Source organism: Uloborus diversus, chromosome 6, assembly GCF_026930045.1.
Source record: "Uloborus diversus isolate 005 chromosome 6, Udiv.v.3.1, whole genome shotgun sequence".
In the NCBI taxonomy this organism is placed as follows: Eukaryota; Metazoa; Arthropoda; class Arachnida; order Araneae; family Uloboridae; genus Uloborus; species Uloborus diversus.
Window position 1 is genome coordinate 88,666,094 of NC_072736.1, and position 23,519 is coordinate 88,689,612.

Below are 23,519 nucleotides of genomic sequence, written 5' to 3' on the forward strand. Positions count from 1 at the left end.
TCTGTGACCAAAGTTTTTGAGTGAAAAAATATAAAAACATTTCCATGGCAAGGAAACAGTCCAAATATGAGCCCAATAGATATTATTTAAACCATTGTAATGAAAAAATTAAAGAAATAGAACTTTGTAAATAAGAATTATCTGACAGAAGGCCTCATCCAAATTTGGCACCCTGATGAGGAAATGCAAATTAATTGTGAAAAACTTATTAAGAAATACCAAGACTTATCGAATGTTAAGTAAAAAAACAAGGGGATGCACCCTCAATATTAAATGCATCAATATTTTTTAAATAAAGTGTTATTTCTTTGACATAAAAAGATTTTACGAAAAATTTCACAATTATTCTAATAATTTTCACACCTCTGTAAGAAGTGCAAATGATTGGGGAAATAGTAGACTGTTGCATTGTAATGAGAGGTTAGTGATTGCCTAGCAGTGCTATTACTGAGCATGGTTTTGAGAACTTCTATAATATGACCTGATTTTAACACACAAAGTTTTACTTTACTGTGTTGGCAATACGTACAGTTCAAAGAAATAGTTTGTCTGTAGTGAACATATCTCTGAACAAGAAGAAATGCACATAAATCAAAATATTTTTCACTGAAATACTGATTGAAGTTATATTTCGATTTATTTTTTTATTGAGAATCCATTTATTATAATTTCAAAAGTCTTATTCTTCATCATCATAATCTTCTACGAAGTGCATTTGCTGAAAGTAAAAAACACACACATTATTTTTAAAACACAAAATAATGGCTATTCATTTCAGTTAAAGCAAAGCATTTTTAAAAGAAAAAAAAAATAGCATTGGTGTCTCCCTAGTTTTGCCAACATTACATCTCTCCCCCCCCCCCCCCCGTTTTTCAGTTTTAATCATTCCTTTTTATCCATTAAAGGGGGGAGGAAATTTGAAATTTCGGCAAAACTGGGGATGTACCTAAGCATTCATGTGCTTTTTATTTACTGTGTTTTCTGATGTGGCATTATATGCTTTTCAATCTTACGTAGCACCACTAGTGCAGCCAGAAATACCTTCTGGATGGGTTTTTTGATCAAAAATACCTTCTGAAGGGAATTTTTTGATCAAAAATACTCTCTGACGGTTTTTTTGATCAAAAATACTCTCTGACGGTTTTTTTAAAATCAAAACAACCCTTTCATATGCATAAACTACTGTATTTGCAGTTATGTTAAACCCAATGGCTCTGTGGGGTGTTTTCACCCCCCTTCCCTGCGCCACTGCTTTGCACTCATTTTTAATAGCATATACTTAGATTAAGTTTCTTTACTCTAGAATTCTTACTATTATTTCAATAGCAAAATGGTTTTCTGGACCTTTTCTTGCAATTAACCTTTGCTTTAATTACATCAGAATTATTCAAGCATACAGCCGGAAGATAAAAATTTTCTAAAATAGTAATAGTTTTCTGTGTTTATAGCTAAAATTTTAGTGCAGCAATAATCTGAGTTTATACCAACCTGATTCTTTAGAAATCTATGATAATGTATGAGATCTGTTACTCGACATTCTAAAGATTCTATATAAGCCAGAATATTGTCATCAGTAATTATTAACTCTGTGTCTAAAGTAACTTTTTGTGTAGTTATGTCATCTAAAAATGCATAAATTCTTTGTAATACAGTTTTTACATATTCCAATTCATCTGCTTTCTCATCAGCTTTATCTTCAATATGCTGTGCTTCTCGCTGCAAAGCATCAGTAGAATCCTGTTTAAAGAAAAAATATTTTCAAGGATCAAAACTGAGTAGAAACAATCCACTCAATAATTTAAATTTTCCACACAAAACCTCAGATTGTTTTATGAAAACATAATTTAAAGAATAACAAATTAACAACATAATTAAAAAATTTACATTTTAACATAAAGTGTATTACCTCTATGTCATTTTTAAGAGCTAAATCTTTTCTTTTTTGTTCCTTATATTGTCTAGTAATGATTTCCAGTTCATCCCTTTGAGCTCTAACTTCTTTATAAAGCTTTTCTATCTCAAGATTTAAGTCATTGACCTTCTCAAACAGCTTAAGATTGTTCTCCTCTTCCTGTATGTATGTCTTGCAAATCCGATTTACATCTTTGCAACCTGATACTGTCTGAATTTGCAAAAGGATTTCTTGATAGTTGTGAAGTCTCTGCTCTAAAAGTTTTTCATTCTTGCGCTCTTGCTCTTCACTTTCCCTGAAATGAAGAAACAATGCCAATATTTTTTCTTATCATCAACCAAAAGTATTCAATACAGGTGCATGGATATTTTCAATGCTGTCATTTTACGCTATGGTTACAGATATAATAAGGATAAGGGAGGGTTCTCTTCCTAGAAAAATTTCGAAACTGAAGTATTAACAATGCAAATTCAGTTCATCTTTGACATTAGAGGCAGGAGAATGTGTGTTTGAAAGTTCTACCCCCCAAAAAAAACTTCCAATTTGTTTTGAAATTAAAATTTTAAAAACGTTTAGGCCATCTTAAACGATGAAAAAATTGCAGGGGCGACTGCTCCCCTGCCCTATCTAGTTGCCATTATTGCTTCTAGTGTTTTTAGCTACCCCCTCCTAAAATTTTGTCTGAAACAGAAATTTATTAACTATGTTTAAAATTTTCGGCTTTAGAAGATTCTTTGATCCATTTTTGTTGAATATTTACTTCTTTTTTCCAAATTTTTGGCAGTTCTTTTACAGTTTATGTAGAAAATATTCTTCAACTCATTAACATAATTGCCATTCCACTTTCTCTGCTAAAATTTAAGTTGCTCTCTTTTTTTTTTTAATACTTTTTTTTACAAAAGTTAGAATGTCAATAAAATTTTTTGCACACAAACAAAATATCAATGTAAAATTTTCACAAAAATGTTTAGTAACATGGACGCCCATATAGGGGGCAAGTGGGGGCTCAAGGCGCCCCCCTCCCCTAGAAATTAGAACGTTCTTGCTTTTAGTATTTTTTTTCCTTGAAAAAATGTAAAAACTACTTTAACTTAATGAATAAGTTATTAAAAATGTCAAACTTTAATAACTTTAATCTGTACTGAAATCTATTTCCATGGGGAAAATATCCTGCTAAACCAGGGTTGGTAAAAAAAAACGGTTTTTTTCAAAAAAAACCCCAAAAAACCGTTTTTTTTGTTTAAACCAGGTTTTTTTGGTTTAAACCGGGTTCTTTTGGTTTAAATACTATTTGCGAGAAAAGCAATTAATTTTCGGAAGGTAATTAAGGTTCCATGTAATTAACAGTTATTCAATAGTCGCATTATACCTAATTTCTTGATTACTTAAAGAGATTAGAACAAAATCTTGTAACTAAATTAAATAATTAAAATAGTTTTCTGCGGGGAAATATTGATTGAAATGTTTGACTTGATTAACATATTAGTATGCATGTATATATAGACCCTTTATGATACAAAATACTGGCTTCATTTTTGATTTCATCAAATGAAAGCCAGATTAGGTCTTTTTTCCTACCAGAATTAGACATTCTTTTTAAAACAATATGAGTAAGTAACTTTTGTAAACTGCACAGGTTAGCTAAGGCAAAGCAAATACCAAAATCCCAATTCCAATGAACAAAAGGGGGGAAAAAACTAAGAATTATCTGCACCCAGTAGTCATAAAGCAGCATAGGTGTATAGCCAATCAAAATCTTTTGAGCACACAGAATCCAAAAAAAAAAAAAAAAAAAAACACCAATGGAGAGTGTAGTTTATATGTGAAGATTTATATATTTCTCAATCAATTTTTACACATACGCATTTTGTTCTGGGAATCTTTATCTTTTAATCTTCCTACATTATAATATAAGGAACTATTATGCATCATAATATGAAGTATAAACTTTTTTTTTTTAATTTGATTCAAAAAATATTATTTGTGTTCACCTGCAGAACAAATCTTAATTTTTAGGTGCAAACAATTAAGTTAGACTGTTGATTACCTTACAAGTCAAAGTTAAAATTCCAGGAAAGTGTAAATAAATGGGCAAAAATGTCACACCCCTGCAACAGGGGTGAGCAATATAATGGATTGCATCTACAATAAAAGATTCAATCCTTAGTAAATCTTAACTAATCATGCAAATTAAGCATAATGATGGAAGTTGACTGAAATCTGCTTTATGGCACATATATGAAATAAAAAATATATTAATTTTTTTTTTTTTTTTTTGATTAAAGCTTGTAATGCATTTTGAAGAAGCAATTTTGCAATTTTAGTATTTATCTCTGCAACTTAGCATAAATGGAATTTTACATTTTTCAATATGTGTGGGGAAATCAATGTAAACCTGTAAAATGGATTTCTTTTTTTGGCTTTTAAAAAAAAAAAAACCATTTTTTTAAAAAACTGCATGGTTTTTTTAAAAAAAACTTATTGGTTTAAACCAACGTGGTTTAAACCAAACAACGCTGTGCTAAACCATGGGGAAAATGTCTGAGCCCCCCCCCCTTAAAATTTTGCATATGGGCACCCATGGGCATTAAGATTTAAATCCTTGTTAGACTTCTGACCCGACTAAAGTGATTTGTTAGTGTTTGAGTTTATTCAACTAGTTATAAATCCTTGCAGAATTCAAATCTTGACCTTTAGGGAAGAAAATCTCGAGTGAGATAGATGGGATAGTGTTTCCCAGTAGAAAGATTTGAATGCATATATTTTCTCACCTTTCAAAAAAAAAAGTACTTAAAGGTAAACTTCCTTTTTGATGACATAGTTTGTCTTCCGTAATTAGTACAGGTTGATGCAGAATTGGTGAATTTCGCTATTTTTGGAGCAGATTATAATAACAGGAATCAAAGCAAATGGCAGCACAATTGAAGCAGATTTTCTATCCCTGCAATTTCATTTCTGAAAAAATGCCAGTTAGAATCTTTTCAAACCAAGGAAGAAATATATATACAAACAAGCAGGGACACAGCCGAAGAGGGAAGGGGATTTGCAGATATATCCTCTTTTGAAACTCGGGAACTTCTCTTTCTTAGCCATTGAAAATGACTAAAATAAACCATTTTTTGCCTCCATTTTTTTTCCTGCACAATGTTTGCTAAAATTTTGCCTTTTTCTATTTTGCTTTGCCATGCAGAAAAATTCTTTTACTGCATACACTGAATATATATTTAATACTTTTTCTTTTATTTTCAAAATTTTAGCTGCTAAAGTTTAATGAAGTATTCTTTGGATTTTTCAGTACATTGGCCTAATTATCCATTAAATGTAGCTTTGTATATCTGGTACTTGTTACTTTAGGATTTCCAGTGCTGAAGAGACCAATCTCAAAGCAGCTTTTCTTTTAATTTAGCGTTTTTAAAATTACCTCAGTTTTAAACTTTTACTTTTTTTGCTAGTTTTATTAGCAATTTACCACCACATTGTGCTTTACTTTATCAATTACTGCTTTGCACATTTTAAGTTAGTTTCCTTTTAGTGTGTATGTTTGATTTTGTTAAAAGTTTTCTTATAAATAGTTATAACATTTTTTAAAAAATGCGTAAAACTTTTAAATAACGAGCCATTTTACCTTTTATACTCTGAACTCAAAAGGAAGTAGAAGATTTATAAAGAAACTTTTGTTTTTGAGGGAGTACCTTAAACTATTTCTTAATCTTTTGCAACTTAGCCTTTAATTTTTTTTGCTGATGTGTACAACTCATTAAATAGAAATAACTAGGTAGTGTAAATTAAATAATTTAAAACTAAATCAAAATCTCAAACCTGGACCCATATCTATCTTTGGTTTTGAAATCCAAGAAGTCTTTTAGCTGTTTATCCTGGTCCACTAAAAGCTGTAATTCTTTTATTTTCTCTTCAAGTTTCTTTTGATCTACTTGTGTTCTTTCTTTTATTATATTCAATTTATATTTTACTGACTCTCTAAATAAAAAGGAAAAAAAAAAACATGTTATAAATTTCAAAAAGCTATTTTCATGCAAAATTAGCTAAAACAATAAGTTTTTGATGCTAAGACCTTTAATATAATCCTTGATCATGCATTAACAAAAAAAAAAAACTATTTAAATGTAATGCCAATGTTATATTAATTTTTAATACACAGAGGCACTTTAATGTACATCATTCATTCCAAATAACTATTAGTAACTTTAATAGTATTGAAAACTTATTTTTTTAATCTAGTAACTCCTTGATATATTGCTCTTGTCAGGAGACAAAAAAAAAAAAGAATTTTGACATCTTGAATTCAAATTATGTTTTTCGCAATCACGAGCATGTGTATGTAGGCGTGTGTGTTTGTGTGTGGGGGTATGTGTGTTTGTGTGTAGGGGTATGTGTATGTGTGTGTATGCATGTGTGTTTGTGTCTGTGTGCTGGCATAAGTGTTCGGGTAGTTGTGTGTATGAATGTGTGTGTGAGGGTGGGGTATGTGTATGTGTGTGTAGGCATATGTGTTTGTGTTTGTTTGCAGGCATGAATGAATGTGTGTGTGTATGTGTCTATGTATGTGTATGTGTTTGTGTGTGTGTGCGTGTGTAGTTGTGTATGTGTGCGCGTATGTGTAGGACATGGATGCAACCTGGAGAAGGCTTTCACTATAAGAGCAGCATCGTGAGGAGCCGGTCGACGGTGATGGTGCGGAGGGTGGCGGTGGGAAAATAAAATGATAGAGGACGCCAAAAACAGTCAAATGAAAGCAATAAGCAATCATGATTGCTCAAAAAAAAAGCCCAATACACACAAAAATGCAATATAACCTAGAGCATGAAAAGTAACAAAGCATTTAATGTTATAAAATAGTAAAAAATGGTAAAAAATAATTAAGTAACTAAACAAAATAATTTTTTCCCCATTTTCTATCATCTTTAGACGACTTTTTTTAAACAAAGAAAGAATTAGCTTACTCATTGTTCTTTTAAGTTAAAATAAGATTCATTTAAAAGACTTCTATTATATCTAAGTGAAATAAGAATTCTGAGTTGCAGATTAACCTGCAGAGAATTTTCATGAATAGAAAAAGGTAAAAATAATATAAGTTTCTTTTAAAATTAAAAATACTAAAATGGTAAATATTTTGTGAATTGAGATACTAAAACATTTACCCTGTTTGATAAGACACTGTAGCAGAATGAATGACTTCAGATAACGACTTTTTACCTAATGATAACAGATGCTTGATGTTGCTAATTTTTTTGCGAAATGAGATCTGAGTTAGGAGAAGTGAGCTAATGTCATCCCTTAAAGAACTGTTGGCAATCATTAATTGGCTGTATTTATTGAGACTCTGAAAAAAAAAAGAGAAGAAATTCCAAACAACGAATGACAATGGAAACACATTGTTTACAGCAATTTAAGTTGAGACATTGCGCAAGCAGTTTGAACTAATTAAGGGACAGGGATGAATTTCTGCGATTAAGAAATTAAATTTGTCGTTGATTTGATAGGAAGATTATAATTTAAGACTATGAATAAAAATGAGAATTTTTAAAAAATACTAGAAAATGAAAAAGATAATAAAAACCAAGAAAGTGAAAAAAATAATAAAAACCAAGAAAAATACAGGAACACGGAGAAAAATCAATAAAATCAGTAGTTTTTTGCTAATTTGACAAAAATTCATTTAAGAAAAAAAATGGAGAGCTAAAAATTTCAAAAGACAGATAAATGGCCCATTGAAACAGCTCAAAAATGAGTTAGCTATATTTTTTAAGGTTATATTTTAAAAATCTGAAAAGAGAGTGAAAGGTAAACATCTCAATGCCTTGGAAATCAATAATTCAGAAAGGTGGTGGGTGCATCAGCTAAAAAGTATTTTTAATACGGAATTAATATTTGGTACACATCGTCAAAAGCAAGTTGTATTTTATAATTCTCAAGATGGCTTTGAGAATGCTTAAGATTTCTATGACAAGGTAGCCATATCAATTTTTGAATAAAACATTCAATAACTATTTAAAGAACAAACTGAACTTTTAGTTTTTTACAATTATTTTAAACAAACTTTTTACACAAAAATTTTAAAAAATGAATTTCCAAAAAAGAAGTCAAATTTATTCTTTATATTTTTTACACTTATTTCAATGTTTTTAAAAAAATTTCAGTAAAATCAACAGTAAGACATAATTTGTAAATCAAAACATAAAATGATATAAAATACAAAACCAATTAAAGCAAAATTTTCTTTCTCCTTTTGCAGGGGCGGATTTAGTCTTTTCAAAGGGGTGGCGGTTGGAAACCATAAAAGCCATCCCCCCCAACCCGTCATGTATAAGTGGCAGGGAGACAATTCCCCCCTCTTTTGTCCTCTCTTTTAAATACTAATCGCCCCCTATCGCTCCTCATGAACTTATCGCCCCCTTGAAGTGCTGAGTCCCCCCTTTGAGGGCTATCACCCCCGGGTTGGAAACGACTGTTTTAAGTCATAGCAGTGTATTATCATACCAGTATAGTGTAGTCCATTGAACAAAAATGTTGGAAGCACTTATTAAAGTTCAAAAAAAGGGTAGAAAGAAAAGCTTAGGTTAAAACAAAAAAGTGGGTAAGTGTCCATCCTCGACTACACTAACTGTCTAAACTTAAATTACAGCAAATTTGTGGAATGTACTTGATTGAAATTAGTAGCGATTGTTAGTAATTCCTTCAATTCTATATTATTGTTTCAGAAAATGACAGTCACATAGGGGGCGGATGCCCCCACCGCCCCCTAGTAAATCCGCCACTGTCCCTTTGCACACTTTTGTCCCTTCACACCATTAATCATTGAATAAGTTCAGTAATGCAGAAAATTATTCTTTTTTTTTACAATTACAAAATTTTGGTGTGCCAAACCTAGGCACTATTTTTTCCTCCTTTCCAATGTAAATGAAGCAAAAGAAAATGATAGTATTAGTCAGCGTGGGAAACAAGTATTTCATTTTGAGGTATAGTTCTGTAAAATTTAGGAGCAGTTTTGCTAAATTTAATTTTCAACAAGAAAACAAAACTTTTAAGAATTATAATACAGTAGATCCTTGTTTTAGGAGAGTTCATTTTACGAGGTTTCAATTATACGCGGTTTAAGGTTTGACACCTTTATTTTATTTTATGTGGATGAGTTTCAGTTTTACACACATGCGGCAATGCAAACAGATAAAATTTTCCCCTCTTTCAAAATCCAAACTCCTAAAGATTGCACATTACATGTAATAAACTGCATTTTGGCAAGCTAATAATCGAGCTTGGGCCATTGGAAACGTCTTATGTGCTTGGTTCCCGAGCTTTATAAGTTATTAAACTCACACAGTTCAGAACTCACTGAAAGAGCTTTTAGGAGTGACAAAGGAGGACAAAACCATCGAGGATACAGACATCCGATGACACACAACCAAAAACTTTCACATTGAAAATTCTTAGCCATTCCTAGACAATAGAAATGATCTTTCTGATTTGTTAGTGAAAGAAGATTCTACCATGGAAATGACGCAAGTGATCAAGGATGCGTTAATGCTCTGCAAAGAAGTACAGAAAAAAATTCTTAACCCAGGAGAAAGTGTGCCTTTCATTTGAACAAGGAAGCGCGTATGGTCTGCATGGACCCCGAGCACCTAAATTATAGTTAAATGTAATTTTAAAGTAATACTTCAAGTTAGAATGTTTATTAATGAAAAATTGAAGATATTCTACATTTTATAATTCAGTAAATCTCTTGAAGACATTAAAAAATATACATACATGATGCAGATTTAACTTCTGAACCTGGCTTAGAACCTTAATTTACAGCCATATTTTTATTCTTCTTTATCAATGGAGAATTTAGAGGTTCAGTGTGTGTTCTTTGTACAAAAACTTATTACACTTGAAGCATGTAGTAGATGATTTTTTTTTCCTTATTACGCGGGCAAATATAACAACGTCCTTTGGAATTTAGTGCTCTTTTCTTTGATGAATGTCTTTTGATGTTAGATTTTACTAGATTTAGAGCCAAATCTTTCAGGAACAATCTTCTACTTCTGTACTGGAGAGGTGGTTTCTGATTTGAATAATAATAATATTATCCTTGCATTTATAGCCGCAATATTGTGCATGCAATAAAATATCACCATTGGCCACCTGTTTGTAATTCGGGCAGTGGAATAGTTAGCTTCCATCTCATCCACAACATCAACTGCACCTTTTGATACATTGCAAAATGATATGATTTCTGGTTTCCTCTTATCTCCTGTTGATTCATCAATTGCATCATTGTTGTGCATTGAGGAAAGCAACACATTACCCCTTTTTTGGAATGTAAGAAATGGCAGTTATGTCCTTTTGAAAAGCAAAAACAGAAGCATTTACTTCTCTATCTTTTGCAACAGTGAATTCTGGAGATATTTCTCTTATTTTTCAAAGAGTTCCAACCAAAGTAATTTTTTCAGTTAGAAGATGTTTTGTAAGGGGATAAAACTTATGTACCAATTGTCTGTTGTGAGATTTCTTCCTAAGTCTGCTCCATAAGTCTTTTAACAACATCCATGGGTTTATTTGTTTTTTGGAATTGTCCATCTAGTTGATTTCCAGCATAATCCATACGAACCCAGTGCAATTTCTCTCGGGTTAATGACTGCCAAAAGACTATCATAGCCAGCTCCTCTTAAAAAACAGTACACGAAATTAATTTATGTTTTCTTTATGCATGTTGTGCATAAAAGTCGATATAAATACACATTAAACTCATTATACAATTAGTCATCAATAAAATGAAGTATTTTGTTACCTACGGAACCTAATCCTTATTTTAACACTACTATTAGGTCTAATTTATGCGGCATTTCCGTGGAACGTAAGCCCCGCGTAAAACAAGGATCTACTGTACTTAATGTGTGCATTTAAAAAGTTGTGAAAAATGACTTCAGTTACAAACTTGTATCACTTTTCTTTTACAAAAGAGAAGAACTGGTGCAAATAATTAATTCTACAAATAAAGGAATATTTGAGGCATCAAAATTTCAAATTATTAAATTTATACCATTAAAACAATTTAAATTATTTGCACCCTATCTTCTCTCTCCTTGAAGGGGGAAGCGCAAGAAAGGGTGGAGAGGTCATGTGGTTTGAGAGCAGAACATTTGGATGCAGATCTTTGATGTTCAGTTCAGAAAAATGGAGAAGGTAAGAATGAATGGATGGCTGTAAGACAAGCATGATAAACAAAAGTCGAAGGAGAGATTATTATAGTTGGAAGGAGTTTAATGCACAAATTTTAATGTTTGAATTGTAAAATAATGTTATATTTTGCTATTTAAAACAAATATTCAGTTTTATTATTATTCTTTTCCAATGCAAAATTTTCAACGCAATTTACAATGTTGTATCATTTTTCATACAGTTTGAGTTGCAAAGTGCAATGTGATGCTGCTTATTTCCTATGCTGGTGTTAGTGGAAGCACAAAAAAAGGTGTCCAGAATGACCAGATTAATACAACAATTTAGCCACTTCTGCCAATTTATTTTTAATCCAAATATCTGCATTTCCTATATTTTTCTCTGCATTGGCAGGGTATTCAGATAGTATGGCTTGTTGAGGTTTATCCTCACAAACAGAATTTTGCCCCAAATGTTTCTGTCAGTGAAAAGTAAGCAAAGGAAAAGCTTGTTATAGCTTCCTTATTTTATATATGCCATTTGGGGCGGCAACACTGTTAGAATTAACAAATAAAATTGCTTTAAAACCGTTGCTAATTTACCAATTTAAATTTAGTTACATGAGAAATTTAAAATTAACATGTGCAGTAAACGCTTTTTATTATGTTAAATTGATTATACAAAAAAATGTTACGCTATTCAAACGATATTCCAGAAACGATATGTTATTGTGATATTTCAGGATCCTGTCTTTGCTTCTGTTGACTCTGACTATTTCCTTCTGCTTGTGCCGGATTTTCTTGTCATACTCAATTATCTAAAAAAAGTAAACATGACAGTTTAAAATGTGCTTGAAAATGTCCAAAATATAGTGTATTTATAATGTACGGAGACTGGGGCACTGAGGAACACCTGGCAGTCTCATAGATGGCAAATATGATTTTTGTTGTTTGCAGCTAAAAAACTACATGGGAAATTTTAAAGTGCAATTTTAAGCAGATTTTATGTTTTGAACAATTCAAAATAATTTTTTCACTTTGAAGATTTTATTCAAGATATGTTGAATTACAGATTATTATTTTAAAAATATTTTTTTAGATAAGCATTTATTGTACTATTTAATTTACTCATAGAGTTAACTGTAATATTTATGATAAATATCTACTGTGTTAAAACTATTTTCAAAAAATATGCAATTTTTAAAAAATATTCACGTATTTTTTTTATCCTAACAAAATGACTCATTGATGCTCAAATAATTATTATTATATATTTTCTTCATCAGTAAATTTAAGAACTACCTTTTTTTGTTTTTTACAAACTTTATTTCAAACTTTCAGCTGATAAATATTTCTGCCCTATACAGTCAACCCTCATTTATCTCGGTTAATCCATTCCAGATTTATTCGCGATAACTGAATTTATACAAAGTAGTATTCTTTATTTACAATTGCAGTAAATTCCGAATCATTCACAGAATAGGGTGGCACGGTAATTGTGGATAAGCAAATTTGCAGAGAATTCACAGGAAAAAAAGATCCTAGTGTATGCAATAGCTTAAAAAGATAACACTCGCACACATTTAAACTTTTGCTATAACAATAACTGTGTTGGCAAAAAGCAAGGATACCTCACTATTGCAAACAGATTGCAGACATACAAGAGTAAATCGTGCAAACAGAGTAACTACAACAGGATCAAGCTAGGTTAAATCAAAAATGCATAGTCGAGGGGAGGAAACTTTTTTTCAAGAATGGTGCGGTCCCTCGTTTATGTGCGTAAATAGGTAGATCTGAAAACCAGTAAGTAGGTTGGATCTAAAAATCATTGAGTAGTGTAGATCTAAAGCAGTAAATAACTTAGATCTACAAACCGGATTTCAACTAGTCAGGTTATGGCAGGCACCTGCGGTGACCCAAGCAGCTGTAATGTATCCAATTGTCTGTTTATCCTTATACTTTATAATATTTGTTTTTGGTACATCAATATTTTCTGTAACTCCAGTTACTGCCATGATGCATAAAACATTTTTTATGCAGCAAAAACAAATATGTAATACATAATACTCATTAATTAAAGAAATGCATATTAGCAGTGGCGTAGCTAGTTTCTGCTGCCCGGGGCGGTGTGTCTATTTGCTGCCCTTTCATTGAGACATATCTAATACATTAAACCCTCGGAAAATATTAAACTAATTGAAAACTTCATTTAAGGAAGAAGAGGGAAACTAATTTAATCCGTATTCTTCCTCTACAGAAAAAGGGGGGGGGGGACTCTCGGAGAAATATTCTAAATTTACATCAAAAATCGCAGTTAAGAGTAACGTTAAGGGGGATGGAGTTCTCTCCTGAATCTTCATTAGAACTGAAGCCAGTTTCAGCTTTTGGTGACGTTACAAAGTCTGGATCTTTTCTCGAACATTTTCCGAAATTTACGTTTTAAAAATACAATTTAAGTTCGTTTTAGTGGACGTTAAGGGAATGAGGAAGGTTTAGGGGCTCACTACGGAAATATTTTTACTTTGAACACTGAGAAGCGTAGTTGTAGTCACAACAAAACCTTACTTTTCAAAGGGGGGTCTTTTCTTTGCCTTCAGTAATAGATCTGAAGTATGGTTCCCTTATTTAGATTTTTTTTCCACATCAAAGGTGCTGAATCGCCGCCCTTAAAAATATGTCCCCCTGGGCCAACCACCTCCTCCACCCCACCCTAGCTATGCCACTGCATATTATCAACATGTTAAGAAAACAAATACCTAATGACTGAAACTGGGGTCGAAAATATGCAGCATTATAAAATACTGATAAAATACCACTAAGTTGAGAGTTTTTAGAAATAAATACTGCATTTAATTTAACAGTTCATTGTTCATTTATAAATGAATTCCATTGTTCGTTCATTGCCAGCAAAAGATGTTTTGAGTAGAGTTATTATTGTGCATTAAATTACACACAGTTCTTACACGTTACAGTTAATCAGTAATAATAATGCAATTTGTACAATCCTCATATACATAATTGCCAAAATCATTGATCAAGTAAAGCTGTGATGTCACCAACACTGAAACTCTTGCCACACATCAAGTGTGAACATAACTGAGCCATTAATTTTGAAAAGCAAATCCTTAGAAATTTAAAACATTTGATGAGTTTCTTATTTCATGCTTTTATAAATAGAATGGTTACTTGACATTGAATATAGAGTTCTGCCTGTATTTTTCAGTGATTTCATTCATATTTTACTTTTCAAACGTGAAAAAGTTTACATTTTTACAATATTGTCTTATGAGTATCAATCAAGATCCTCTTTTAAAAGACAAAAGATGGTGAAAGAAAGGAAATTAAGATTATTTTTTATGCAAAATCAGGGAGTTTTGGAACAAAATTTGCCATAAAAGTAGCTATTCATATAAAATTATAATTTTAAAAACAAAGTCCTTACAAATTTAAAATTTTTGATGAGTGGCTTATTTTATGAATCATTTCATACTGAATCTTGATGATTAATTCCATTATAGAAATGTAACAATTAATATATTCACCTACACAAAAATGAATTCATTTTTATTCATTCTTACTCTATTAGCTAATTCAGAAGAAAAATACATTTATGCACAAAGCAAAAAACATTCACCTCATTTTTGCACTTTTTCAGTTCCTGTGTCTCTTTCTTGACTTTCTCCTCCAATTTTAGAAGATCTTGCAATGATTTATTAAAATTATCTAAAAATTTATTGCCTTTATTTGTAAAGCTATCAGACTCCAAAAGGCGTAACTGCAGAATTAGCTCAGATTTTTGTTTCTTCAATTCAGCAATTTTAGCCCTAAAATAAAACATACATAAATCTTTTGCACTAGATATCAAGCAAGATGAATTTTGTTAATAAAGAGTTCTGCATATTTATGTATGTATGAATGATTATGTGCACAAATCCCAGGTGCCAGGTCGATTAGAATATACCTTTGTGACTTGTTCTTTCAAAACAAGAATCTTTCAGAAGTGATGTTACACTGAATTTTCCTATAAACTTTATGATGTAATTTGCCTAGCACCTAAAACGTTTATCTAGCTCTTGAGGTATCACAGGTTTGATGGTCTATGTGCAAATTTCATAGCAAATCATAATGACTTATAAGGATGCATGTAAACACTGCATATAAGGTAAACCCTAGCGTGAATGACCGGGTACCTTTTTGCGACTTTTATCATAATTTTTACCCTTTCTAACTAGATCTTGGTAAAATTGCTTTTAATCCTTGTTATTTACATGAATGTGAACTAAAGAAAGGTGTAACCGTGTTATCAAAAAAAAATTTTGGGGGAGTTTTTCAGCATTTTAAATTTTTATACCTATATTCAACTAGAGGACCCGACAGACATTGTTCTGTTCAAATTTTGTAAATTGAAATGTTAAAAAATTTCAATAAGCTATCAAGTTTTTGAACCGTTCTGTTGAAAAAAAGAAGTAAAAAAAATGTTTTAAGCTGCTATGGTGTCAGAATTCGTATATTTTTTCAACATGATTTATCTAATGCCCACTGAGCAGTTGTTTTATTAACTATTTTTTCTCTCGTACTTGATGGTTTGTTCTTTCAACCATACTCAAAAGATAAAAAGCATCCTCAGATATTAAGTGTAAAAATCTAACTACCCATCTAGAACAAACGGGAAATCCCGCTGCAACATCCCCCATATTGAAAAGATTTAAAAAATCGAAAGGATATCGTTTAGAAAAATGATAAAGGTAAAAACGGTTCTCTGAATAAGCGAAAATCACTCATCCCTCCCCCCCTCCCGATGTAAAATAAACACATTCTTCAACTAAAATGACTAAAAACTCTTTAAAAACGAAAAACAATTCTTTGCAATTTGAAATAGTTCGCCAAATAAACAAAAAATAAAATAAATTACATTAACAATATCTTTAAAGTGTAATTAAATGATTGCGCAACTCTATTGCTTATAGCCAAAGTCGCCAAGCCACCACGTTATTGTAATCCAGCCAATTTTAGTGGTCCGATCTTTTGAACCAAAACTTTTTAAGCTTCATATATTGCCTAATTTGTTCTTTTCACCAAAGATAAAGATCTTCCACTGTACTGATCTTTTGCGTACAGAACTACCCTGTAGTAATTTATCTGGACAAAAATAAAATTCGTTTCGCCTTTAAATTCCATCATCTTTTCCTTTAATAAAGTACTGATTAGTTAGATAATCTGTAAAGTATTCTTGAAATTGGTGCCAAACTCAGATGGATTTCAGCCGAGAAACAAATGTTGCTAGGTACGGTACTTTCTGATCATTTCGTTAAGAAAACCTAAAGCACCGATCCGGTCACATGGTTCAACTACGACGACAGAATACACGTTTTGCATGAACCTTGCTTTAAAATATTTCAATGGGTGTGGAAGGCAGGAAGAATCAACAACATAAAAAGAAAAGGAGCCAGAGTGGCAAAAATGTTGGTCAAATAACTCTGAGTTCTGTGATCATTGATGCAATATATGTTTATGAAGCTCCATTTCCCCCAGGATATTTTGCTTAAAAGCATGAGGAAAAGTATCCCCAAGATACCTCTGCAATGGATTGCAGATACGAAGGTCATTGAGCTGAGTTAATGCTCACCAAATACTGCTGGGCTATTACCAGAGATGATTCTTCTTTGACTTACAAGCAGTAATTGAAAATGAAGCGTTTACAGTAATAGTCTAAAAGCAACTACTGCTTTCCGAGGAATAAACATTGTTTTACGAAACAGGACCTATTCAATTACATCTATTGTTCAGATTTTTTTTTCTTTTAAAATTTACCTTTAAATCAATGAGTAGTTGCTGTGCATCTTTCTCTGGAGGGCTTTTGTGTATCTTAAAAACTAATGAAAAAAAAAAATAATTTGCGTATTTGTTTTTCAACACGAAATTAATAAGAATTAACTATTTAAAACCAAGATGCAGACTTTTTTTTGTCTAGTGCAATTATACAATTAAGATTAAATACTTTCATTACCAGCTCCTGCCTCAGCTATTTTAAGAAAGTACATATTTCAAATTTAAAATAGTTAAGGCATATTAAGGGGTATTTTCAATGGTGTTTCCATCCTAAGCTGCATGCTGTGAATTATTTTTTTATAATAACTTCTTAGTTTTTAATTGTCTTACCCAATCCTAGTCTATTGTTTAAAAAAAAAATCAAGTATTATAATTTGGTATTCAAAGTAGATATAAAACACAGTCATACCATTGTGTTCGTATTTGCTGTTGGTGTTTGAAATGTTGAGAGCTTCGAGTTAATTCCTTTTTTCGCATTTCGTACGTGAGACGATGATATTCATCTTTCAGTGCAAGAAGTTTTTCTTTATTCATCTGAGATTCATTGCTGTCTGAAAACTTATCCATCTTTTGCAAGAAAAGAAATTAGAAAATAATAACTAACTAGAAAAGCACAATTAACATTTAAGATTCAGACATAATATTTTAAAACTATAAGTTTTTGTATGAGTTTTTTTTTTTTTTCAAAAAAATTCAGTTTGCTGGTTCCAGTTCAAATGGCCATAGTTAAAACAAAGAAACTGTTGTACTACATGATACTTTTTTTTCTTTCTTCTGGAAACCAGTTAAAAACAGTTAATGCAAGTATACAAATGTATACATTCCAAAAGGAAATCAACAATCTTTCATGGCTGATAGATAATATTTACATTTTAAAACCTCTAAATTAAGTAACTGATTATCCTGTTCATAAAATATATATATATAGGTATATATATATCACAGAAAATCAAACCTTTAATATTTCCTGTTGTATCAATCGCTAAAACGGACAAGCTCAGAGGGAAACGGTGGATTACAATGTTTATTCCAATTTTTCTACGCTTTGTTCACTGTATATTGAAAGAAAGGCAACTTTCATGTTTTCATCAAATTACGAAAACAAGCACACAGCCGTTACCATAGAAACAAATTTTATACTCAACCGGTAGCTACCGGTTAACCGATCACGTGCTTCAATCAATTAATCAACAGCTTAAAATGGTAATCAGTAGATGATAGAACCGTTAGCTGCCGGTTAGTTTCGTCGAACCATGGCCCCATTCAATGCGCTGGCGCTAAATATTGAGTGGGGCCATGGTCGAAGGTCGAACGCAACCAACGGCTCCTAGCTTATGTTCGATGAGCTCAACCGGTTAGTTAATCACGTGACAGCTAATGATCATATGCTTCAATCAACAGTTTAAAATGGTAACCGATAGATGATAGAATGCTGTATTCAATAAATTACCGCCCATTAGCCAGGGCTTTTGTAACGGTTACTTACCGGTCGAACGCAAGTCTAGAAGACGCTTTAAAAAAATTGCTTTAGATTACGTTCCACGAGCTCATTCGATAGCAACCGATTGAGTAAAATCGGTAGCACCGATTGATCAATCACGTGACAGCTAATGCTAAAGCATTGGAGGTGACGTCATTATTTTAACCGGTGAGATACCGGTTGCTCATCGAACGCAACCTTTATGGTATGCAGATATAAATCACTAAAAGGAGAGTAGAAACTCTGAATCCTTTTCTCTCATCTAAACACTGCGCTTTTTGGCCTAATGAAATAAGAGTCGAGACAATAAAAAAACACACCTTAGGAATGAGATTTCTTTTAAAAATTCAGCAAGATGAATGGTATTTGTTCTCATATATTAAAGACTATTTGTTCCAATAGTTTTACTCAAGTAAGATATATTCGGGAAATGCCATGGAAAAATACTTATTTAAGAAGATTTGGATACAAGGATCCTTTCTTTAAAAGACCAGGTTAGAAGTTATACATACATTTGTGTTATTTTCATTACACATCATCTGCAATCAAATGGCTTTTAGCAGGACGTGAAAGTAAACCGGATTTTGTCTGAAAACCGGGGCGTCCTTCTAGCCAGGTCATGAATACTATGTTTTGAATCTTTGAATTACCCCTGTGCCGAGTATTGTCCAATATTGAACAACAAAATATTTCAACTGTTATTAGAGTGTAGAACAAAAGTAATTATACGCAAAAAAAGGCTATCGTTTGTTTGTTTGTTTTTTTTTTTTAGTTTTTTTTTCTTTTAGGGAAAAAAGGGGGGGGGGGGGAGTTGGCATTCTTAACTCTGCCCATGAAAAAAAATCATTTCTTTTTAAACTAATATGCAATTAATTATACGAATTACATCCAGCAGTTTATTCCTCTTTATCAAGGCCGTAACCAGAAAATAATTTCAGGGAGGGTTTAAAAACGTTCATGCACTATTTGGTAATGTTCAAGTCCTCGGATTATCTAATATGAAAGCATTTTATGCAATTAATATACATGTGATAGACATTTGAGTTTTGGAAAAATATTTTTTGGAAATTTTTAAATATAAACGAACATTCAAATGTCAAACCGAACTTTTTTGGGGAAGAGGGAGTTGAAAACTAAGAACCCCCACCCCCCTCCCTTGTATATGGCCCTTCTCTTGATAAACTTTATTTCTTTTATAGAAAAAAAATAGCTTAAAATTGAATGCACAAAAAAATAAAATAATTATCCTTTCTTTATGGATTCTTTTGTTTATTTATTCATATTTTTTTATTTGTATATTGTTATTTAGTCAAAAGATGATGGGGCATCTAAATGATGGGTTCTTCCATCTTCAATTGCTTTTTTTTTTATTCAAGCTTGCATTTTTTCTTCATTTCTTTTATTTCATTCACTTAAGTTCTGAAATTAGTAAATAAAAATTTTATTCATTATTACTTTGATTTATTTCATTAATATATTGGCTTGCTTTTAGAGCTGAGGTAATTGTTTTTGGAAAAGCAAAACAAAAAATGTAATTTATCAAACTTCTTACATGTAAAAGCCTTGTGACATACTATTTTTCTATGTAACTAATTAAAGTATATATATGTTGATTTCTTTTATATTTTTATTACAATAATATGTTTTTAGTTAGTGATTTATATGTATGTTAAAAGTTTTATTTTGTATTATAGATACTTTACCAAGAATAAAAGAAACTGATAAAAAGAGCAAAATTGGTTTATCACATTTACCTGAATATAAACCCAAAAATCAGTGGTCAGAAAAGAGAAAATATTTTGGACAAAATGATTATATTGGTGAGTGTAATGTTTTATTTTATTTTATTCTTGGACGAAGAAGTCTTATAAACCTTATCTGCCAACCTTTCTATTTTTGATCAATGTTTTTTAGAAGTTGGGTTTTGTCAACAGGATGGAACCCAAGACCGCAAGAATTGCAACTTTTTAAAAGAAATCTTGCTCAAAAAATATTTTTAATATAGGATTTTCTCACCATTTCAACTTGCTTGTTAAATTGAATCTTTTGACTTCATTGCTTGTGACTTGTTGCTTCACTTGAACTCATTGCAAGTGAAAGGAGGGGGGAGGGGAAAAAAACACATTCATAACAACACTGAAAAAGATGAAACTGATTTTCAAAACCTCAATTTGGCCGAAATTAAATTATCTCCTTTCTACTGTATCTTTAATTACCTATTCTTTGCCACACTGTGATTTATCCTACAGTTATGTCCATTGTCTATTAACAATCGTCCAAAGTGATCAATTAGAACATTAAAAGTTGAATTATCTGAAAAATATCAGAAAGAGCAATTTTTTAAAAGTTGAGCGCTTGAAAATTTTAATTCAATAACGACTTAAAAAAACTGAATGCAGAAATGGACCATTCTCATACAGGAGTATAAAAACACTAAATTTCTGTTTTTAAATTTATTTTACCATTTTGTGTTTACTCTTTCAAAACTATTACTCTTCAATTTTGTGCCGTTAAAGAAAAGAAAAAGAGCGGCATATAAATGACTGGTCGCTTTACACATAGACCACCTTTGTGAAGCCTTCTATTGACAGTTAATGTTGACACCAAACTTTCGGTGCCTGCAGCAAGGAATGTTGATTCACAGTAGTGGTTGTATTCACACTCACACGCGCTTCATACAGTGAAACTTGTGTATAACAATACTGTCTATGTCGATAACCTGTCTGTAACAATATATTTTTTTTTTTTTTTGCTCCAGCAAAATGTCAGCATGAATAATTAAACTGTTTATAACGATAACCTGTATATTACGATATTTTTTTTAGGTCCCAACAGTATCATTGTAGACAGGTTTTACTGTATTATTATGTACTGGAATATTTGCTGACTTTACCTGATACATTGCATCATAAATGTTTTTAGTGAGTTTCAAGAGGATGTATTAGTCACACAACTTCATTTAAGACTTTGTAGAAATAAATAGTTTTATAACTTTTAAAAAATGTTCTTGTTAAGTTCCCTAAATATTGTAACATATGCATGTTTCTTAATTAGTACCAAAACTCATAACAATTGAAACGACAGTAGGGACTGAAGGAAATGGGGGGAAAACTATCAGAGCTGTGCTCTTTGTTTTCAATTGCTGAATATGTTTTTCAATTTAAGTTTTGTTGATTATACATGTACTAAAAGATTTTTTCTTTTGATGTAGACATTTTAGGAGATGGCAGCATCCATCCAGTTAAGTTGCTTACAAATATGCCTTTATGGCTACGAGGTTTCCAAGGAAATGAATTTCAAATGCTTTTAGCAAAGCAGAGAGCATATGCTCACTGGCGGTGGTCAAAACCTACTAAATGGAAACATTTGAATAAACGTATCATGTACTTGTACCGATATTTAAACAGTAAAACCAAAACATAAATAATATGTATCATTGTAGTTATTTAATAAAACATATATTACATTAAACTGGGTATTGAATATGTTGCCTTATTTTGAAAAAACAAAATACTGATTTATGAAATAGAGAAAATCATCCTATTTGTAACTATTGCCTAACTTCTTGCAGTGACAGCCACTATCCGGTCCGCTGACCAGACTGCAAATGCTGAATGCAGCATGCATATGTGTGGGATCTGAATAAGCTCCATATATGACTACAAGTTCTTAATACAAAGCCTAACCTTTGATCTGCAACTACCATCCTTACTCATGAACAAGGGCTAATAAAATGACCTAATATTCCTAATTTTTTAAAAAGTCCTAAAATTTTTAACATTTTGAACTTAGTCCTAAATATCCTAAAATTTCATTATTTTATATGACGTTTTTCAAAGAAGGGAAAGTTCCACTTTGATTGATTTAAACTTTTACTTCCACTCTTGTTCATTCATTGTTTAAACTAGCAATTCAATTGAACCACATGCAGTTTCTATAATACTTTCAATTCATATTTTTTCTAAAGTAAATATTTGAACTATTACTTCCTTTCGTTGGGTATGATATTAATTAGTAACTTTATGCTTTACTAAGTGCTTTATTGACTGATTCGGTGCTTTTTATTGGCCTTCAAGCAATTTTAGAAATGTTTTGTACCCAAAACCGTAGGTTCATTTATGGGGGGGGGGGATCTTCTATGTGATCCCCCCCTCCCTAAATGGTAGTCTGTATCTGCCCCTGGTCATTTCAGTGGATTTAAAAATGTGATGTGAGTGATATGATATGGCAAATGTTTTGAAAAATGGAGTTTTATTAGTTGGGCTGGGAAAATTAATTTTGTGTCTCCCTTTTATATGGTTACTAGCAAAAATACCCCGCATTGCCTGGGTCAGTAATAATTGTGAGAAACAATCCCTACTTTCACTTGTTTTCTGTTTTAACTGAAAGAACTCAAAACACACCGCTTTGACATGATTAAAAATTGAGCTTCTTCCTTACCCAAAAAACTAAAATAGCAATAAATATAAAGAATGAAATAGTATTCAGTTAGAAACAAAACCACAGCATTTAAGCATATAAAAATTTGAAAAATTACCAAAATATGAACTAACAAAAACAAAGGTCACTAAAAAACCATGCGCTTTACTCATTTAATTAAATAGTACACACACAAAAAAAAAAAGAAAAAAACTCTCTATATGTTTCCCTAAGTGAGCGAAAAGTAGAATTTCCAAATATTTAAATGACTTTAAATTCATGTTTCTCCGGTGAAGCCTTGATTCAAAATTTTCATCATGATTACTGTCAATATTGCTGTCCTAAGGCAACAAATTTTTGTAACAATGGGTTCTATAATTACTGTCCAACCACGGATTGCATGGAATTTTCAAACGCCCAGATAAGACGAATCTATGTGAATAAGGGGGGAAATTAAAAATTTGATGCGCGTTTTCCGCTGATTTGAATGAGACTCTGCCTCTGTAAAAGTTGACATCGGTAAAAAATAATAGATTCGTTCATTTCCGGCTGTAAAACAGATATTTGTCTTTCCATACAATCCGTCGTCAGACAGTAATCATTTAATGGGGAAATTACATGAAATTTGCTGTTTTTTCATCATAACTTTTATAAACTAAGTTTTTTAGAAATAAATTATAGCCTATGTTGCTTCCTGATAAGGTAGCTATCTGTGGTGGAA

At 31.5% G+C, this 23,519-nt stretch overlaps 2 protein-coding genes across 2 annotated transcripts; one reads left to right on the top strand and one right to left on the bottom strand.

Moving 5' to 3' along the window:
• Positions 1-626: 626 nt before the first annotated feature.
• Positions 627-17,987, bottom strand: LOC129224595 (cytadherence high molecular weight protein 2-like). Its single transcript, XM_054859079.1, has 9 exons — positions 17,855-17,987; positions 17,309-17,466; positions 14,705-14,894; positions 11,766-11,888; positions 7,072-7,253; positions 5,732-5,890; positions 1,907-2,207; positions 1,489-1,737; positions 627-718 (listed from the first exon to the last, which is right to left on the bottom strand). The coding sequence occupies exons 2-9, from the start codon at positions 17,464-17,466 to the stop codon at positions 680-682; spliced, it is 1,401 nt and encodes a 466-aa protein (XP_054715054.1). The 5' UTR covers positions 17,855-17,987; the 3' UTR covers positions 627-679.
• Positions 17,988-18,630: 643 nt separating this feature from the next.
• On the top strand, positions 18,631-21,849 carry LOC129224681 (39S ribosomal protein L51, mitochondrial-like). Its single transcript, XM_054859227.1, has 3 exons — positions 18,631-18,873; positions 20,074-20,199; positions 21,591-21,849. The coding sequence occupies exons 1-3, from the start codon at positions 18,735-18,737 to the stop codon at positions 21,800-21,802; spliced, it is 477 nt and encodes a 158-aa protein (XP_054715202.1). The 5' UTR covers positions 18,631-18,734; the 3' UTR covers positions 21,803-21,849.
• Positions 21,850-23,519: the final 1,670 nt, after the last annotated feature.